General features: G+C 41.1%; 1 protein-coding gene across 1 annotated transcript in view; it reads right to left on the bottom strand.

The window, feature by feature from the left end:
• The window catches only part of SLC6A2 (solute carrier family 6 member 2), a 548,687-nt gene that overhangs the window by 335,461 nt on the left and 194,631 nt on the right, over positions 1-18,595 (bottom strand). The window contains exons 5-6 of the mRNA XM_075188836.1: positions 7,407-7,541; positions 2,149-2,252 (exon numbers count right to left, since the gene is read on the bottom strand). Coding sequence (XP_075044937.1) covers positions 2,149-2,252; positions 7,407-7,541 — 239 coding nt within the window. The remainder of the gene's footprint in view (positions 1-2,148; positions 2,253-7,406; positions 7,542-18,595) is intronic.

Raw genomic sequence — 18,595 nt, 5'->3', positions numbered from 1 at the left:
TTCTTGGGACCCCAAACAAATCAAGCAATTCAGTCACAAAACTGGTATTCCCTGTCTCTGAAGAGCTTGGTTTGTTAAAATATACAGTCAATATACATATTAGGCTTTGTTCATCTAAATTTATCGCCTTGTCTAAAACGTGTACTGATGTCACTGCTGTCTGTCTAATGAGATTATATTACTGTCTCTCTACAATGTCTCTGATATGTAATATATATATATATACTAATTGAGGAGCACAAAAACACTCAACATTACATGGTTTTACTTGTTTTGACCAGTTTTAATGAGATTCAGATCCAAAACCAAAACACGAAGATGGTTTGGCATATTTGAAAATTTACTGCAGAAACTGTGTGTTTGGTCTTAAGTTTTCTCAGTTGTAAACTAATCACACTACAAATCAGAATGACTGTCATCATTTCTACTCTATAGGCAATAATTTCTGTTAAGGGGAACGTGTAATTATAGTGCGGAGTGGCATTTTGTGGAATGGCTAAGCAAAAACAGAACTTGAAGATTGTACCTCTGGAACTTTGCACCACTTCACATTGGCCTGTTTCCCAACAAAACTCAATTTGTGTGAAATTCTGTTGCAATTTCAGTCATCTCTAAACACTAGACAAACACATCACTCTTTAAATGTCATAGATTCCAACTGTCTCTAATTTGTGCAGTACAAAGGAATAACGTCTTACTTAGTGTATTACTTAGTGTACCAAAGTTATTGTTTATTTGTTTTCTCTTTGGGGGGGGTTAGGGGGGTAAAGAGGACTTTCATTTGGTAGAATATTTGAATGTTAATATCAACTAATGTATTTTATTGGGTCATATATAAATAAATAAACTGTAGAAATAGGGAAACTTGAATATAACCATGGCTATACCCTTGAAGTATATCAATAGATTTACTCTGTGATTTATATCCCTTCTATCCCTATATGTGCTTTTTATTAGAACTTTAGCATACTTACATAACCATAATTAAGTGTGGGTGTTAATTTTGTTTCTGTGTGGGGTTTTATCATTTTATTTACTTATTATTTAATTTTACTTTGATTTGCATTGTATTCTCCCTATAACATAAGGCACATTTTTATATCTTCTATCTTACTACAAGATCATATATTTATATGCTGTTATCATAAACTTAGATGGAAGTCCATATGCTTTTGTTACAGCATATTAACACGTTTTAATACTAGTAGCACCATGTGGTGGGTTGATCTGGCTCTTATTAGACACAGATGCTCTCTCTCCTTTAAGGAAACCCCAGTGGTCATCACTCAAGCTTCCATGTAATACAGTAGTAGTGCAGGAGCTTCACATTTAGTAGGGGTCTATTCAGATTGTTGTGTATTTGTTATTTAATGGCTGGTAGCTGTTTCCTTTGGCTCCCAACCGCTGGTGGCTGCTTCTACTTGCTCCCAACTGATACAAAGTAACAGAGGGCTATCACTAAATGTGTTTAACACACACTAGTAAGAATGTTCATGATGACTGCATGCAAACTATGCAGTAATCTGGTAAGTGAAGAATAGCTATTTTTTCAGGTATGCATCACGGATCAATATTCATGATGAAGTAAGTAGAGCATGGCAAAAATTTCAACAATAGTGCATCAAAAGCACAGATATTATTTGACCAAAACATTTAATTTGTTATTACATAAGTTAATTTTACATAATTAATGAATACGTGTATATGGTGGATGCTTTTGATATTTTTTGATGTTTGTGTTGACATTTAGTGGTTACTAGAAGTAATTGTGCTGCGTAATTTCAGGTAATAACACTTTTAAAAGCAAACATAATGTTAGAATCATTCACATGACCTTGTATTGTTGTAACTATGATAGTTTTGCAATGAACCATCATGTTTATCTTTTAGTAGACCCTCCTTATAGCAGCATCATAAACAGATGATAACATGACAAATAGATCAAAGAAATCACTTTCTACTTTCATTATCTGTAAAACTTTTCGTTCTATAAAGTTTAATTAGAAATTTAATGTAGATTTTATATCCAAACTTCAAATACAAAAGAGTCTCATACAAGTGTGTTTTATAGCAAGTTATATGTTCTCTGTAGTGTTTCAGAACAAATGACAGTTTAGCTGAAAGGGTAAAAAATTCAACAAGTCTTACCTGTAACAGTTGTTATCAAATTTATTATAGCTGGCAAATGCAATCAGTACTCCAAATCCTGCCCCAAGAGAGTAAAAAATTTGTGTTGCAGCATCTATCCATACCTAAAAAGCATAGAGATATTTAGTTTAGTCTCAAATAATAGTATCAAAATATTGACTATGTTTCCTTAAAACATGATAAAAGTTTACACAACATATAGTAATCCGATCTATTTTATTGACTTGCATGTAGCATGTCAATTTATTACTGGACATCGAATCGACATGGTACAAGCGTAAGGAAATGTACAACAACACAACTTATAATGTTATATGCTGGTTTTCCAACAAGTGGTTGCTGCTGATTTCAGACAAAAGTTTTTGCACACAAAATAAGACCAGCTTTATAGTCTTATCTAGAATTTTCCCTTTTTGTTTTGTAGTGCATGTTCCAATGCACTGTTGATAAACCTAGCAGCAGAGGCAGTAGTACAAACAATGCACATTCTCAAACAAAAATAAATGATTTCCCAATATGATAATACAATAAGCAACAAAGCCCTCAAGAGTGGTTACAAGGAAATGATGTCAATTACAAAATTGGACACCAAAATAGGGAAACAAAGCACCAAAAATCATCCTTGAAAAAGAGCTAGAAATGTCATTAAATGTAAATACTTTAATAAAACTGAAGTCATGTTACCCATGATGAAATGGGACCAGAAAATACCCTAACTTGTGTCTCATGAACACTTTGCTAAGAAGTCTGTGAAGTGGTCCAGGTTTATCAAGATAATGAGAAATTAAATACCTGGGAGGCGAGCTCCACTGATCTACAACTTATGACAGCCATGCCAAATTACGATGTATGCATGAGCAATATTAAGCAGAAGTGGAAAAAAAATTCAGTAGCCTCTAGGAATATATAAGGTTACTGACGGCTGCTGGAGGATTTTGTGGTGGCTTGTCCCTATATCAAGCCTACTGTCCTCTGAGGTTGAATTAGTCTTAGTTCTACCCTGTAGCCTTGTGCCTTTCATTCTGGGCATGTCTGTGTCTACATTCATCCATTCTCTGGCTACATCTCAGTCCTGTCATCCTGTCCTAATGGGCAATATTTGGTAATTGTATTTCTTTTCTGAAGGACTCGTTCAGGGACATATATTGCTTCATGTTGTAAATAGTATATAGCTTGGTTTCACTATCATTTTAATTATGCTTATTCTACCTGGCATAGTAAGAAGGAGCTGTCTCCAAGTGTCTAGTTTAGGATTATAATACTCAATAATTGGGTTAATATTAAGTGAGACATAATTTGTTCATAATTCATATTGTTAACCAGATATCAAGATATGTAAATGTTTGTGTCCATTGCAGTTTGCTCTGCCTTTCCCTCCCTAGGAATCTCTTGAGGATAGGGAATATGTTAGACTTTGACCAGTTTATCTTGAGAACAGAAAAGTGTCCAAAGTGATCAATGACCTCAACAGATTGCCAAAGAAGTCTTCTGATCCTCCAGAAAGAGATCAATGGGGAGGAATCCTCTAGAAAGTGGAGCATGCTATCAGTGTAAAGGGCAATAGTATAAATATTTTCACATGCCTAGAGCCCTCTCATATTGGTGTGATTTAATCAAACATGCAACGGCTGGAGCAATCAATGCAGGAAGTACTGGAAAACTGTATTGGGGTCCCGTGTCCCGTCTATAGAGTCTGGATACATACCCTCATGGCTGGAATGGAAAATAACCAACTGAATAATTTTGGGACATATCTCAAAACACATTGTGACTTCAAATATATAAAACAGTTATAACCAATCAAAGGCCTTAGTAGCATGAAGAAACACCAGCACCGCTTTATCATCTGTGCCGTGTGACATCTGTATATGCATGTATAGCAGTCTGAGATTAAAGTTTCCGGATTTACCAAGGAATAAATCCTGTACGGTCTGGCTGGACGATCTGGGCTATAACCTTATTTAATATGATGGCAAGAAGCTTTTCCGTTATTTTAATATTTGTTGTTAACAGCAATATTGGCTGATAAAATTCAGGGAAAAGTAAATATTTCTCAAATTTCGGAATTACAATATTCAGTGCTTGTCAAATGGAAGGAGTTAATATTTCCCCAGACAGTAGTTGGACAAATTTGTCAAGATGCATTGTAATAAGAAAAAAGTTGGCGAAATTCTATCAGACGCCATATACAGATTTGCTAGGAACAGTGTTGAATAAGGAGTTGTAGATATCAAAGTCTCTTTTTGAATTGAATGAATTGTGAACAACTTTTTTATACATGCATAGCAGTCATGGAAATCAGTGACAGTTTGATAAACTTTCAATGGGCCTTGTTGCCTATCCAGTTTAAGGAAAGTATCCCTGTTTTTGTAGCGTAGGAATTTCACAATGAAAGTTTTTGGTGGAGCTTCCGCTGGAAGGCGAAAAGCCCTTTCCACTGCAAATACTGGGATAAACCACCTATTTACTTCTGGCTTAGTTCTCAAATTGTTGCTGCAGAACCTTTCCCCTAACTCTAACAATTTGAGTTTACAGAGATTAATTTGTGATGCCAGATTAGTAATCTTACCTTCTGATATGGGTAGTATAAAGTTTAAGGTAAGAAATTCTGTGTTCTGCTTCTCACACTCTTTCATCTTTTGGATATTTTGATGGATTAAAGTTAAATCCAAACTTCTCCTATTCTGTAGTTTCATATAATTCAGAAGCACTGATAGCTAACAGAGCCTGCTGACGATAGGTTTTACTCTCTGATGGTGGAGTTGCGAGTGCCACTGAAAAGGGGCTGGGGGTGTTGTTGGTATATCTCCAAAGTTATTGACAAATAAAGAACGTTATATTTCTTGAGCCATGCTACAGTGTCTTCAGCCTGGCTAGTTTGCCATTTCAGACAGGATGTAGAATATGAGATAATTTGAAGACAGTGCAAAGTCAAGTGCCAGGTTTGAAGTTTTTCCAGTATAAAAGACACTCAGGTGTTGGAGTTGTTGCTACCCGATACTGAAATAAAATGATAAGAATGGTACTCCACTATGGTGCTGCCAGTGGAGTGCCCTCTAGTATCTCTGTTTTCCTGTTAAGAATAACTCCCAATGTGCTATAATATATAGTGGTTAAATAAAGAAGCATTTGCATCCTTATGCAGATCCACTTGTGGCGAAAAACAAATCAACTGCAATATATCAGACAGGACATTATGTGACTTAACAAAGGCAAATACTTCTTGTGAATGCTTCTGTATAATGATAGTGTTCAGCACAGTGATTGAACCTCACTTAATGAGCCATTACTTTCTATGTTTTAGCCACAGAATGAGAAAAAATAGTCAGTTTCCTGTAATTCACATTTCTGCTGGCAGATGTGAAGATGATGTATTACAGGGATAGCTTTTACTATTTTTCTGTGTGCTAGGTAGTGTAACAAAAGGAGGCATTTAGCTGGCAATATGCAGAGAAAGCAGGGAAGTAGAGTAAAACATTTGTGCAGTAATGCACCTAGATTGAATGTAAAGACCTATGTATGAAAAGCAATAGTTTAAATTTGGTTTAACTTACATGACTTGAAATTCTTCCTCTCAGCAAACAGACAGGGTGTGTCTGTTTAAATTACAGAGCCAGTGATGGGCATTTCCTTTTAAAGAGAAGGTAGGTGTGTCACCTGTCCATCAAGCTAAGGCTGGGGGAGGAGTATCAGGTATAAAAGCTTGTTTATATCATTTGTGCACGAAGACCAACGCTGGGTGAGCTGGCTGGTCCTGAGAGAGAGCTGGACTATGTATAGCTAGTGTTTAGGGTCTCCATGATTGCTGTGCAAGTATACTGTGTCAAAACATTTACCATCCTGACAATAAAGCACCATAAAAAGGAAGAAGTTATTTGCGTGTGCTTTTGCAGTAGCGGGCTCTTGCCACAAGTGGTGTCAGGAGTGGGATACTCCGGGAATCAAGTTTCCGCTACCCAACCCGAGCAGACAGCAATCATGGAGACCCTAAACACTAGCTATACATAGTCCAGCTCTCTCTCAGGACCAGCCAGCTCACCCAGCGTTGGTCTTCGTGCACAAATGATTTAAACAAGCTTTTATACCTGATACTCCTCCCCCAGCCTTAGCTTGATGAACAGGTGACACACCCACCTTCTCTTTAAAAGGAAACGCCCATCACTGGCTCTGTAATTCAAACAGACATACCCTGTCTGTTTGCTGAGAGGAAGGATTTCAAGTCATGTAAGTTAAACCAAATTTAAACTATTGCTTTTCATACATAGGTCTTTACATTCAATCTATGTGCATTACTGCACAAATGTTTTACTCTACTTCCCTGCTTTCTCTGCATATTGCCAGCTAAATGCCTCCTTTTGTTACAGTAGCAATATAGCACACTGCCTGACACACCTGTACCAAAAGGTGAGGTTTTTTCCGCAGCTTTCATGTGTCTTGGGGCCACCAAATTATTTAGTTTGCCAAGTTACTGGATGGGGCGGGGTGATCTGATTTGTCACTTAACAATGGTGACCTGGTAATGCTTTGCGCCAAATGCACCTTCAACCGCATGGAGGGGACCAAAGGATAAAGTAGAGCCTCCTTCTCACCCTGATTGACACCCCCAAGGATCCCAGTCACTCCTAAAGTAGAGCTGTCCGATGGCTGTTGCTGTAGCACTGGAGCCTACCCAATAACATGCAACCTACTCCATACTCTACAAAGTCACACCCCTCAGTTATTTAGCTCTTTTCTACTTATTTTACATTTTTATGGAGAATAAACATAATTTTAGGCATGGCTCTTTTACAAATGCACACTGTTTTTCTTTTTTTTATATTCCTTACAAATGCAGCTACTTGGGACAAGCAAAAGAGTTCAAAAAACACAACTCATTTTTAGAAGAACACAAGTAATATTAAGACGTGTACAAAGTATAGCATAGTACAACAACTGCAGCTACATTTGAGCTTAGAATGTGCCCACCCATTTTACAGTGTTAACTGTTGCCGAAACAAGTAGCATACTTCCCATCATTGATGATAGCTTGGGCTTTAAAAATTTTTTTATCTTTTATTCCCTCTAACACTTTAAAAATAGCTTTGTGTTTACAGACTACTAACTAACTTTTAGAATTTTGCATCTTAATATCTGAATGTATACTTTATTGTAGATTACTGACCATACCAATTTTTGGTGAGACAACAAAATAATGTTCAAATTAAAAGGTTTAGCCAACAGTCTAAAAATCAGCACCAGCATATTAGATGAGTACTTACAGTAGATTCCTTAAGTCTTTTAAAGTCTATGTGAAGGTATGAACTAATGCCTCTGGATGAGCCAGGTAGGGTAACTCCACGAATAAGGAGAACAAATAGCACCACATATGGGAGTGTTGCTGTTATCCATACGACCTAAAATTCAAAATGGATAGAATGTAAATATGAGACAGAGTCTTGTATAAAAAACACAAAAACAATATATGACTACTGTTTTCTTTTTCTGGACTAAAACACTGCATTGGAGAATTAGGGCCTGATTCATTAAGGATAGTAAGGCAAAAAAAAGTTTTCTCCTGGACAAACCCATGTTACAATTCGAGAAGTGCAAATTAGTTTATTATTTTGCACATAAGCAAAGTACTGGCTGTTTTTTCATATAGGACAGAATGTGTAGCAAATTATATATATATTTTTTTTATTGCAGTACCATGTCAGCCGGAAAAATCTATGTGATGTTGAATACTTTTGTGTCAAAAAAGACAAAAAGTATTATAGGAGTGATACCTTTATTGGCTAACGAAAATCATTTTTTATATTTGCTAGCTTTCTGGGAATTCAAACTGATAAGAATATTCCATTCATTGACTCAAGGACCCAACCTAACACCTGGATTTATGACCCACTACATGGACACACTTCACACCCCACAGCAAAGTGACTCTAGGGGGTAAATGTATGAATCTCCGGATTCTTCATCTCTGGCGTGTTCAGCCTCTTCAGCGCTTAAATTTAAAGCGGCGCTGCATTGTAAAGGGAAGTTTCCCTTTACAATGCAGCGCCGCTTTAAATTTAAGCGCTGAAGAGGCTGAACACGCCGGAGATGAAGAATCCGGAGATTCATACATTTACCCCTAGATCTCTGAACTCTTAGGACTTTCACTCTTCCATCCCTAACGAAAACCTCTGTTTAATTACTTTAGCTTATCTTTATGATGTATTCCTCCCTCCTGTATAAATTGCTTGATGTAACATCTCTTAAATGTTGTGCCCTTTTCTCAGTCATTTATTTGTAACCTTGCCCGATGAAGGGACCTCTGTGCTCTGAAAGCTAGCAAATATAAAAATGTATTGTGGTTAGCCAATAAAGGTATCACTCCTATAATAATTTTTGTCTTTTTTGACACAAAGTATTCAACATCACATTTATATAGGACACAAATATTTGATGGCTTTATTTTTATACTGACATTTGAAGATGATCTAGGACAGGCCTGTCCAACCTGCGGCCCTCCAGATGTTGTGAAACTACAAGTCCCAGCATGCTCTTCCAGCTATCAACAGGTTGTCTACTGGCAAAGCATGCTGGGGCTTGTAGTTTCACAACACCTGGAGGGCCGCAGGTTGGACAGGCCTGATCTAGGACATGCCCTAACCCAATTATAAATCTGTCCCCATATTTTAAATGTACCTCCCCCTCCAATGCAACATGGTTTTGCCAAGGTGAAAAGTTACTAATTTTTTTGCTATCCTGTCCTTTATGAATCAGGCCCTTAGTGTCCTTTATATTTAAGAGGAGGAAACCTCTAAAATGTTCATGGCCTTGGGTGGTCACCTCTTCTGACAGTTGGCGAGTGGAAATCAGGACAGTGCGTGGAACAAGTAAAATAGAATGTAAAAGGAAATCAGTAAATGAAATGGATAAAAAAAAAACTAGTCATGTATTGTTAATTATGTGAGTGTGCAATTACCTTAGAACTTTGGAAACATTCTATCAAAACAAACCCTTGACAACTGTGCCCAAAGTTATCTTTTATGAGGCATTGGTAAATAGGTGAAAGAATATAGTAAATGTGATTATGTTAAATTCAAGAGAGAGTGGAAACATTGTTTAAGTAGTAATGATAGTAGGGAATAGAGGTAAAAAAAAAATTCAGGTATAAAAAAAAACAGTTGATCATTTTGGAAAAAAGATGGTCCTTATTTTCTTTAGGTCTTCTTCTACTATTGCATCACCATCTATACCTCTAGGCCTGCTTCGATAGACCTGTTTTCATGTGCCCTGGCCTACTTCATCTTGGACATTACCATCACTCTTACTCACTGTTCTGTAAATAACTTGTTCTGCCATGTTATTTGTGTGTTATCTATTAATTAGTTGATATCCTGCCTTTGTTTAAAATATGATATAAATTATGTATGGTGCTGCAGGTCTTTTGTGGCCCCTTATCAATAAAAGATAATAAGAAAATAATAAGAATGGGAACATAAATGATGAAAATGGTGAGTTGTAAATGAAATGCATCATGTGTAATAAAAAACTAGAACTTAAATTCAACTACAACTATTAGGCCTCATTTAGAGCTAGTCATTTGCGCAAGGTAAAACTGCATTTTACCATAAGCACATTGTCATTCCTGTGTGGAAATTTTTGTATCCCAACCCAGACACCATTTGTCAAGGCATCAGTAGCCTGTATGCATTCCATGATTCCAAGAGGCATCCTTGCGCACTCCCACTGCTGCGCCTGTGATGTAATTTCTATTAGAGATGGGCGGGCTCGGTTCCCCGACAACCGAACCCGCTGAACTTTGCCTATCCGAGTACCGAGCCGAGCAGGCTCGGTACTCTCCCGCCCGCTCGGATTCCAAATCGAGGCCGAACGTCATCGGATCTCGGGGCTCGGTTCTCGCGATACTTTTAAATTAATAATACCTGCCTCCAAAGCAATCCATCACCATTTGACAGAGGGAGAGAGCAGGGTGTAGTCACAGGCTGATTAGAGCAGGGACAGAGAATACAATTCTGATAACAATTCTGATTACAATTCTGATTACAATTCTGATAACAATTGATAGAGAAGGATAGAGGAGTCTTTTTTTTTTCAATATTTGGCACTACAAGTGCTTTGGGGTATCCCCCATTCTTTTGCATTAATATTTCTGGCTGTCAAAAGTACTATTTTTCAGCAGACTAAAAATATAATATTTAGCACTCCCAAGTGCTTTTGGGGTGTCCCCCATTCTTTTGCATTAATATTTCTGGCTGTCAAAAGTCCAAGTGCTTTTGGGGTGTCCCCCATTCTTTTGCATTAATATTTCTGGCTGTCAAAAGTACTATTTTTCAGCAGTCTAAAAAAATAATATTTAGCACTCCCAAGTGCTTTTGGGATGTCCCCCATTCTTTTGCATTAATATTTCTGGCTGTCAAAAGTACTATTTTTCAGCAGTCTCAAAAAATAATATTTAGCACTACAAGTGCTTTGGGCTCATAATGGATTCAAAGCAGTCCACATATGAGCAGAATGAGCAACCAGGTTCTGTCATCAGTCCTGATGGTAGTGTTCCCAGTACGTCATCTGGGAAAGGCGATGTCAAACTACACAGTCTTTTGAAATCAGTCAAAAATACACACACCAACAAAAAATTTACTGTGTTGAAGGGAAAAAGAAGTGTAACTGAGAAAAAGTTAACTGCCGATAATTTTTTTTTTTTCCCAACATGCCATTCTACACACGCAGTGGCAAAGAAAGAGTGAGGCCTTCGACTTTCTCTATTAGTGGCAGATCAAAAAATGTTACTGAGCCTTTTTCTTGTACGGACACTCGTGACAAAGCAAAACCAAGTAATTTAGAGTCTAAAAGTGGTGCACAACTACTGTTACGCGTGAAAGCCGAGCTGCAAGAAAACAGTAAGGCATTAGAGGATAATGTATGCTCTGAATCAGAAATGACACCAATCCCTGTGGAGAGTCCATCCACTAGTGGCATGTCTAATCGTGAGCATTCTGTTAGTGACAGTGTACCCATAAAGAAGGTTCCTTTCAGCAGTTCTGCTGATGTGTGCCTTAACAGCCCGAGTATAGTCGGTGATACACCAATTGAGGATGCCACTTTTGAATTAGAAGAGGATGAGGGGGAGATTTGTGTATGCGACGAGGGCAGTAATGATGATGTTGATGATTATGATGCAGACAGATACCAAATTGCCTTTCTCAATTTATATTTATATTCTAGACTCTATAACGGCTGAATAGTTTTCTATTTTTCTAACCTGCTCCTGTTCTGTTTGGTGTATACCTTCTGGATTGAACTTCTGTGTATGACCCCTGCCTGTACCTTGGACCTTGCCTGTTTGCCTGTGACCCTGATTCACTTGCCTTCACCTTGGACCCCGCCATATTGTCTGTGACCCTGACCTTTGGCGTGATTCCTGATTATTCTGCTTGCTAGTGACCTCTGACCTCGGCTTTTGTCTGACCATCCGCTGCCATCTACGCTGTCTCCTGGCCTGCTGCTACGGTTTTGTATTACAAACTCACACTACATCTGGAGATAAGTCCTGGGGGCATCTGAGTACCGGTGAGCGTATAAAGCTCTATGGGAAAGGCGGCTGCTAAAGGTGAAAACCTCCGCCAACAAGTTCTCTGAGTTTGTGAACAGACTGTCAGCGTAACAGTGGGTAAATTTCATTCACTCATCTGACCACGAAGGCAGATACAACTTGATTTTATTGACAGCACGTGATATACATGTCAACACAGCAGTGGCAAGAGCTTAACAGACAAACCAACAGTTTCTACTTTTTTTAATTGCCCAATCGAATCCTGAGCCGAATAAAACACTGGACCTGCTAACTGTCTAGCTTGGTATGTCCATGTGACTCTCATGGCATTTTTTCAACTTCCAATACTACCCAATTAACTATGTACATTAAATCACACATGACACAATTGAAACACTGTTGCCAACTGGGCACTACAGTAACAATGAAACACTTCACATTGTAAAACTTATTTATAACCTATGATGAACATATTTACAAGCTTAACTTGAACCTAATATAATGCTTAGTTATTGTGCCATAATTATATACAATACACAATGTGGATAGAAGTAGCAATTACCCAGCAAAGTAGCCTTTATTACACATGTTATGCATCTTGCTTTCCTCACAGAGACCAAGAAGAGTAAGCATATATTTAAACAATAATTGTCTGTGAAGCAAGCATTTGCGAGAGGAACCAAGTATGACTGCCAGCATCCTGTTGCACAGCGGATAACTAAAACCATGACAGCTATGTTAGTATTGGAATGTAAATGCTGATATGTGATGTATTTGCATAAAATTGCACTGCACATGCCCATAAAAAACCTATAAGCTGGTGAACCCAAATAGATCCAATTCAACTTCAAAATAAAAGGACACTTCAAACAGCCTACGATTTCATGGGCGAAATGAGGGAGGGAAGGGAAGATTTGCGGGAAATTAAGATAGACTGTTTGTATCGATGAAGAGTCTGGAATCGGGGATAACAGCAAGGCTCAGCAGGTAGCTAGGCCAGAGCCATGGTAGTCAGCAGTCTCTTGGAATAACGCCACGGTCACTGAGAAGGCACCAACTTAGGACATGCCAAGGTTGAGTGCACGCGGCAGCATCTGATTCAAGCTTAGGGCTAAATTAGATGTTTTTCAGTAGTAACACTTGCATCAGCTACAGGACAGGCGTAAGTGCTGCGTCATAGTAATGATGTTCACGTATGCATGCTAGCACATGTGTTTGCAATCAAGAGCAACTGTAAAAATGCATTTTATGTACAGTAGGCATTAATAACAGACTGATAAAAGTATTTCATGTGTAAAACGAAACCTGGAATAAACACTACTTTTTAAAATATTTTTTCATTAATGATTATATTATTAACAGGTGACAACTGAATTTTTTTTGCTATCCATTATCCTGGTACTTTATATTGCACATATGTATTTTTCGTATCTTGCACTAAGCTGTGGCTGTCTCAATGCGGCAAGTGCCGTGTATGCAGAGTGTACCTACACCCGTATTCAGCAAGGGATGTTTCTCTAAGTCACGAGCCGCGGCGGTACTCACAGCTCGCTTCTGGTGCCCTCTGACGTCCCGGCCGTCACCTTGATGACCGGGACGTCATTTCCGCCGGGGTCCCGACCGTTTGGGTCGGACGCTTCTCAGTGTAGTGCCGCGTCCCGGCAACAGGGGACAGCCGGGCGCGTGTGCAGAGGGTCTTAATAGCCTGGAGACTATTAAGCTTTAATTTATTACTTAGCCGGGCCCTGGGTATAATTGCAGAGCTAGGCTCTGATTGGTCCAACTATGTATTTAAGGCAGTGAGGTCTGCAGCCTCACTGCCGGTTATAGCTTCTGTTTCCAGTCTGCTGACCTGCTCTGCTCCTTGCTCCTGCCCTTTGAATATTCTGTTGGATTGCCAGTGTATGACCCCTTGCCTGGATTTGAACCCTGCCTGTGTTTCTTGTGACCCCAACCTCTGGCGTGTTTACCGACCTTCCTGTTTGCTCGTAACCCTTGACCTTGGCTTGTCTATTGAATTTGTTGTCTGCTGCCGGCCCTCGACCCTTGCCTGGACTTCGCCCCGCTTTCCTGGGTTCTCCACAGCCGGTACGCACTTCACAACCCTCGGTCAGTCTGAGGCCCAGTCTGTCCCCACCACTAGGGGCTCCAGTGAACACCTGACTGGCAGAGTAGATTCCGGGTTGTGCTGTACCGGCTAGAGGGGTTCCTAACATTATAACCAGCCAAAACAGACGTTCCAGAGACGAAGTTGGGATGGAAGAAAGCGGAACCAAATTGTCTTCCTTCCAAGCCCTAGCGGGTCATGTTGAGACCCTGTACCAAATGGTCTGGGTATTGTCCCAGTGGTTGTCCTCTCAAGAGGAGGACTCCCAGACTACACTGCCCATTTCCGGTTCTGTTGATGAACCCAAGTTAAATTTGCCGGACCGGTTCTCCGGAAATAGAGCCCTGTTCCGGAATTTTAAAGAAAGCTGCAGACTCTATTTTCAGCTGAAACCTCGGTCTTCTGGTTCAAAACAGCAGAGAGTTAGAATTGTCATCTCCCTCCTGCAGGGTGACCCCAAGTCCTGGGCTTTGACCCTACCGCAGTCGAGTCCTATCATGCAATCATTGGAAGCTTTCTTCAACGCATTAGGTCTCCTCTACGATGATCCAGATCGAGTTGCCTCTGCTGAGGCTCATCTACGGACCTTAAAGCAAGGCCGGCGTCCGGCAGAAGAATACTGCGCTGAATTCCGCAGATGGTCGTCTGACAGTGAATGGAATGACCCAGCATTACGCTGCCAGTTTCACCTAGGACTGTCAGAGAAGATAAAGGATTCACTTGTGCAGTATCCTTCCCCATCCTCATTGGAGAGTCTTATGCAGCTCGCTATTAAAACTGACAGGAGAATCAAGGAGAGGAGGACAGGGAAAGAGTCATCTTCTTTTTCGTCTGCATTTATTCCAGCTTCCACGGATGTTGAGAAGCCTACGCAGTCAGGGGAGTTTCGCCTCCCTCCTGAGGAAAGAGATAAGAGACGGTCACAAGGCCTATGTCTTTATTGTGGTAATAAAGGTCACTTCTCCTGCTCTTGTCCATACACACCTGAAAAAGGAGCATGTCTGGGAAAGGTCCACTTAGTCTTCCAAATTGTTTCCCAAAAGAATGCTGTCCTGATTCCCGCACAAGTCACTTTCGGTGCCAGTTCTGTGGCCCTGTTGGCCTTCATTGATAGGGGAGCTGCAGGCAACTTCCTTGACATCGGGTTTGCCCGTTCTGCTGGGATTCCTATGGTGAAGCTTCATTCTGCAGTTACAGTTTATGGCCTAGATGGGAGTCCTTTGCCTGGAGGTAAAATTGTTTGGGAGACTCCATCACTACAAATGAACATGGGAGCTCTCCATTCCGAGGCCATAACCCTCTTCCTTATCGACTGTCCGTCAGTCTCGCTGATCCTGGGCCATCCGTGGCTTTCCCGTCATAACCCTGTCGTGGATTGGGCGAAAGGAGATATTGTCCAGTGGAGCTCTTATTGTACACAGTCTTGCTTGACTCTGCCTCTGCGTGTGATTCAGTCTATTCCGGAGCAACTTCTCTCACAATATCATGAGTACTGGGATGTGTTCTCCAAAAAGGCTGCTGACACTTTACCACCTCATCAAGACTTTGACTGTGCTATCGAGCTTTTTCCTGGTTCCAAATTGCCCAAGGAACGCTTGTACTCTCTCTCTGGTCCAGAGACCAAATCCATGCAGGAATATATTGACGAGAATTTGGAGAAAGGCTTTATCAGGCCATCTAAATCTCCAGTGGGTGCGGGATGCTTTTTTGTATCCAAAAAAGACGGAGGAGTAAGACCCTGTATTGACTACAGAGGATTAAATCTTATCACAGTCAAGAACACCTATCCCCTTCCTCTCATCTCCGTATTATTCGATCAATTAAGAGGTGCTACAGTCTTCACCAAAATCGATCTTCGTGGTGCATATAATCTCATACGTATTAGAGAAGGAGATGAATGGAAGACGGCATTCAATACGCATTCTGTCCACAACGAGTATCTGGTCATGACGTTTGGTCTTAGTAACGCGCCTGCGGTGTTCCAAGATCTGATTAATGAGGTGCTACGGGAGTTCCTTGATCATTTCGTGGTCGTCTATTTGGACGATATCCTAATATATTCTAGATCATTGTCTGTCTGTACATTGTCGGACAAGTTCTACAGAAATTGCAAGAACCCCAACTCTACGCTAAATTAGAAAAATGTGAGTTTGAGGTGCAGAAGGTATCCTTCCTGGGTTACGTAATCTCTTCTGAGGGATTCTCCATGGATCCAACCAAGGTCCAAGCTATCCTGGATTGGGTACAACCGAATAATCTCAAGGCGGTACAGAGGTTCCTGGGCTTTGGCAATTATTATAGGAGATTCATTCGCGGCTTTGCTGATATTGTGGCTCCTATTGTCACCCTGACTCGCAAAGGAATGGATCCAACTAACTAGTCACCCCAGGCAGTAACCGCATTTGAGACCTTAAAGAAAGCGTTTGTATCCGCTCAGGTCCTTAGACACCCAGATCCTGAAGTACCGTTTGTTCTTGAAGTTGATGCCTCCGACGTCGGTGCTGGTGTCATCTTATCTCAAAAGGATCCCCATACTCGCCGCCTACACCCATGTGCCTACTTTTCCCGTCAGTTCTCCTCAGCAGAAGCCAACTATGATGTGGGTAACCGGGAACTATTGGCAATCAAATGGGCCTTTGAGGAGTGGCGACATTGGCTAGAAGGCGCTACACATCTGATCTCCATTATAACTGATCACAAGAATTTACAATACATACAGTCGGCCAAACGCCTGAACCCCAGACAGGCCCATTGGTCGCTATTCTTCACCCGTTTTAACTTTGTGATCACTTACTGTCCAGGTTCTAAAAATGTCCAAGCAGATGCTCTGTCCAGAAGCTTCTTGGCACACCATGTTCCAGTTACTAGTCCTGAACCTATCGTTCCCTCTTCCATGATCCATGCTGGGCTAACGCAAGACCTGAGCAGCACGTTGCAAAGGTTTCAGAAATTAGCTCCTGACAATACTCCGGAGGGATGTTTATTCGTTCCAGTTCATTTAAGGAAGGCGGTGCTTGCAGAAGCACATGATAGTAAGACTGCTGGACATCCTGGAATACAGAAGACTTTGGAGATCCTCTCCCGTACTGTCTGGTGGCCATCTTTGTCTGCTGATGTCAAGAGTTATGTCCTCTCTTGTGAGGGTTGTGCCAGGAGTATGGTCCCTAGGAGTCGTCCTGTAGGCCAGTTGCTTCCATTGCCCATTCCTGCAAAACCCTGGACACACTTGTCTATTGACTTTATAGTCGATCTGCCACTCTCTGCAGGACACAACACCATCTGGGTGGTAGTTGCCCGCTTCAGCAAGATCACACTTCATACCACTACCCAGACTCCCTGGTGCTCGAGATCTGGCCATTCTGTTCATCCAGCTTATATTCCGGCTCCATGGACTTCCTACTGACATCGTTTCCGATCGTGGTTCCCAATCCGTAGCACAATTCTGGAAATCTTTTTGTACACTTCTTGGGATCAAGATTAGCCTCTCGTCTGCATACCACCCTCAGTCAAATGGGCAAACTGAAAGGGTTAACCAGTCCTTAGAACAATTCTTACGATGTTACACTTCGGAATTTCATGATAACTGGTCCTCCTTGTTAGCCTGGGCAGAATTTGCTTATAATAATTCACGTCACTAATCTACCAAAACCTCTCCATTTTACTGCAATTTTGGTTCTCACCTCAGATCTAATTCCTCGTACTCGCTCAAGTCCGCTGGTATTCCGGAGATTCGCTCCACCGCCAGGGATCTCAAAGTCATCTGGAAAAAAGTGCAGTCATCATTGAGACAAGCCTCATATTTTGCAAAAAAATTCGGACCGCCACCGTACCACCTGCTCCCTCAAAGTGGGCCAGAAAGTGTGGTTGTCTACACGCAATATTAGGCTCAAACAGCCTTGCAAAAAACTGGGGCCTAAATTCATCGGTCCTTTCCTCATTATCAAGAAGATTAATTCAGTAGCCTTCAGATTGAAAATCCCTGGTTCCTTGAGGATCCCTAACACATTCCATTGCTCTCTGCTTAAGCCTGTGTTATAGCCGAATCAGTTCCAGTCTTCGTGTTCTCCTGTACGCAACACGAACAAATACATAATTCATAAGATCCTCGATTCTAAGAGAGTGCAGGGGCACTCCCTAGTTCAAGGTGCACTTCCTAGTTCAATGGAAGAATCGAGGTTTGGAAGATCGGTCTTGGGTTCCGCGAAGACAGCTCCATGCCACTAAACATCTTAAAGAATTCTTCAAGAAATTCCCTAAGAAACCTGGGTGTCGGGGTTCCTTAACCCCTCCTCAAGGGGGGGTACTGTCACGAGCCGCGGCGGTACTCACAGCCGCCGCGGCTCGCTTCTGGTGCCCTCTGACGTCCCGGCCGTCACCTTGACGACCGGAACGTCATTTCCGCCGGGGTCCCGACCGCCAAGGCAACGGTCGGACGCTTCTCAGTGTAGCGCCACGTCCCATCAACAGGGGACAGCTGGGCGCGTGCGCAGAGGGTCTTAATAGCCTGGAGACTATTAAGCTTTAATTTATTACTTAGCCGGGCCCTGGGTATAATTGCAGAGCTAGGCTCTGATTGGTCCAACTATGTATTTAAGGCAGTGAGGTCTGCAGCCTCACTGCCGGTTATAGCTTCTGTTTCCAGTCTGCTGACCTGCTCTGCTACTTGCTCCTGCCCTTTGAATATTCTGTTGGATTGCCCGTGTATGACCCCTTGCCTGGATTTGGACCCTGCCTGTGTTTCTTGACCTCTGGCGTGTTTACCGACCTTCCTGTTTGCTCGTAACCCTTGACCTTGGCTT

Source organism: Mixophyes fleayi, chromosome 10, assembly GCF_038048845.1.
Source record: "Mixophyes fleayi isolate aMixFle1 chromosome 10, aMixFle1.hap1, whole genome shotgun sequence".
Lineage (NCBI taxonomy): Eukaryota > Metazoa > Chordata > Amphibia > Anura > Limnodynastidae > Mixophyes > Mixophyes fleayi.
Note: the sequence above shows the minus strand (reverse complement) of the source record. Positions and strands in the feature narration are given on the sequence as shown.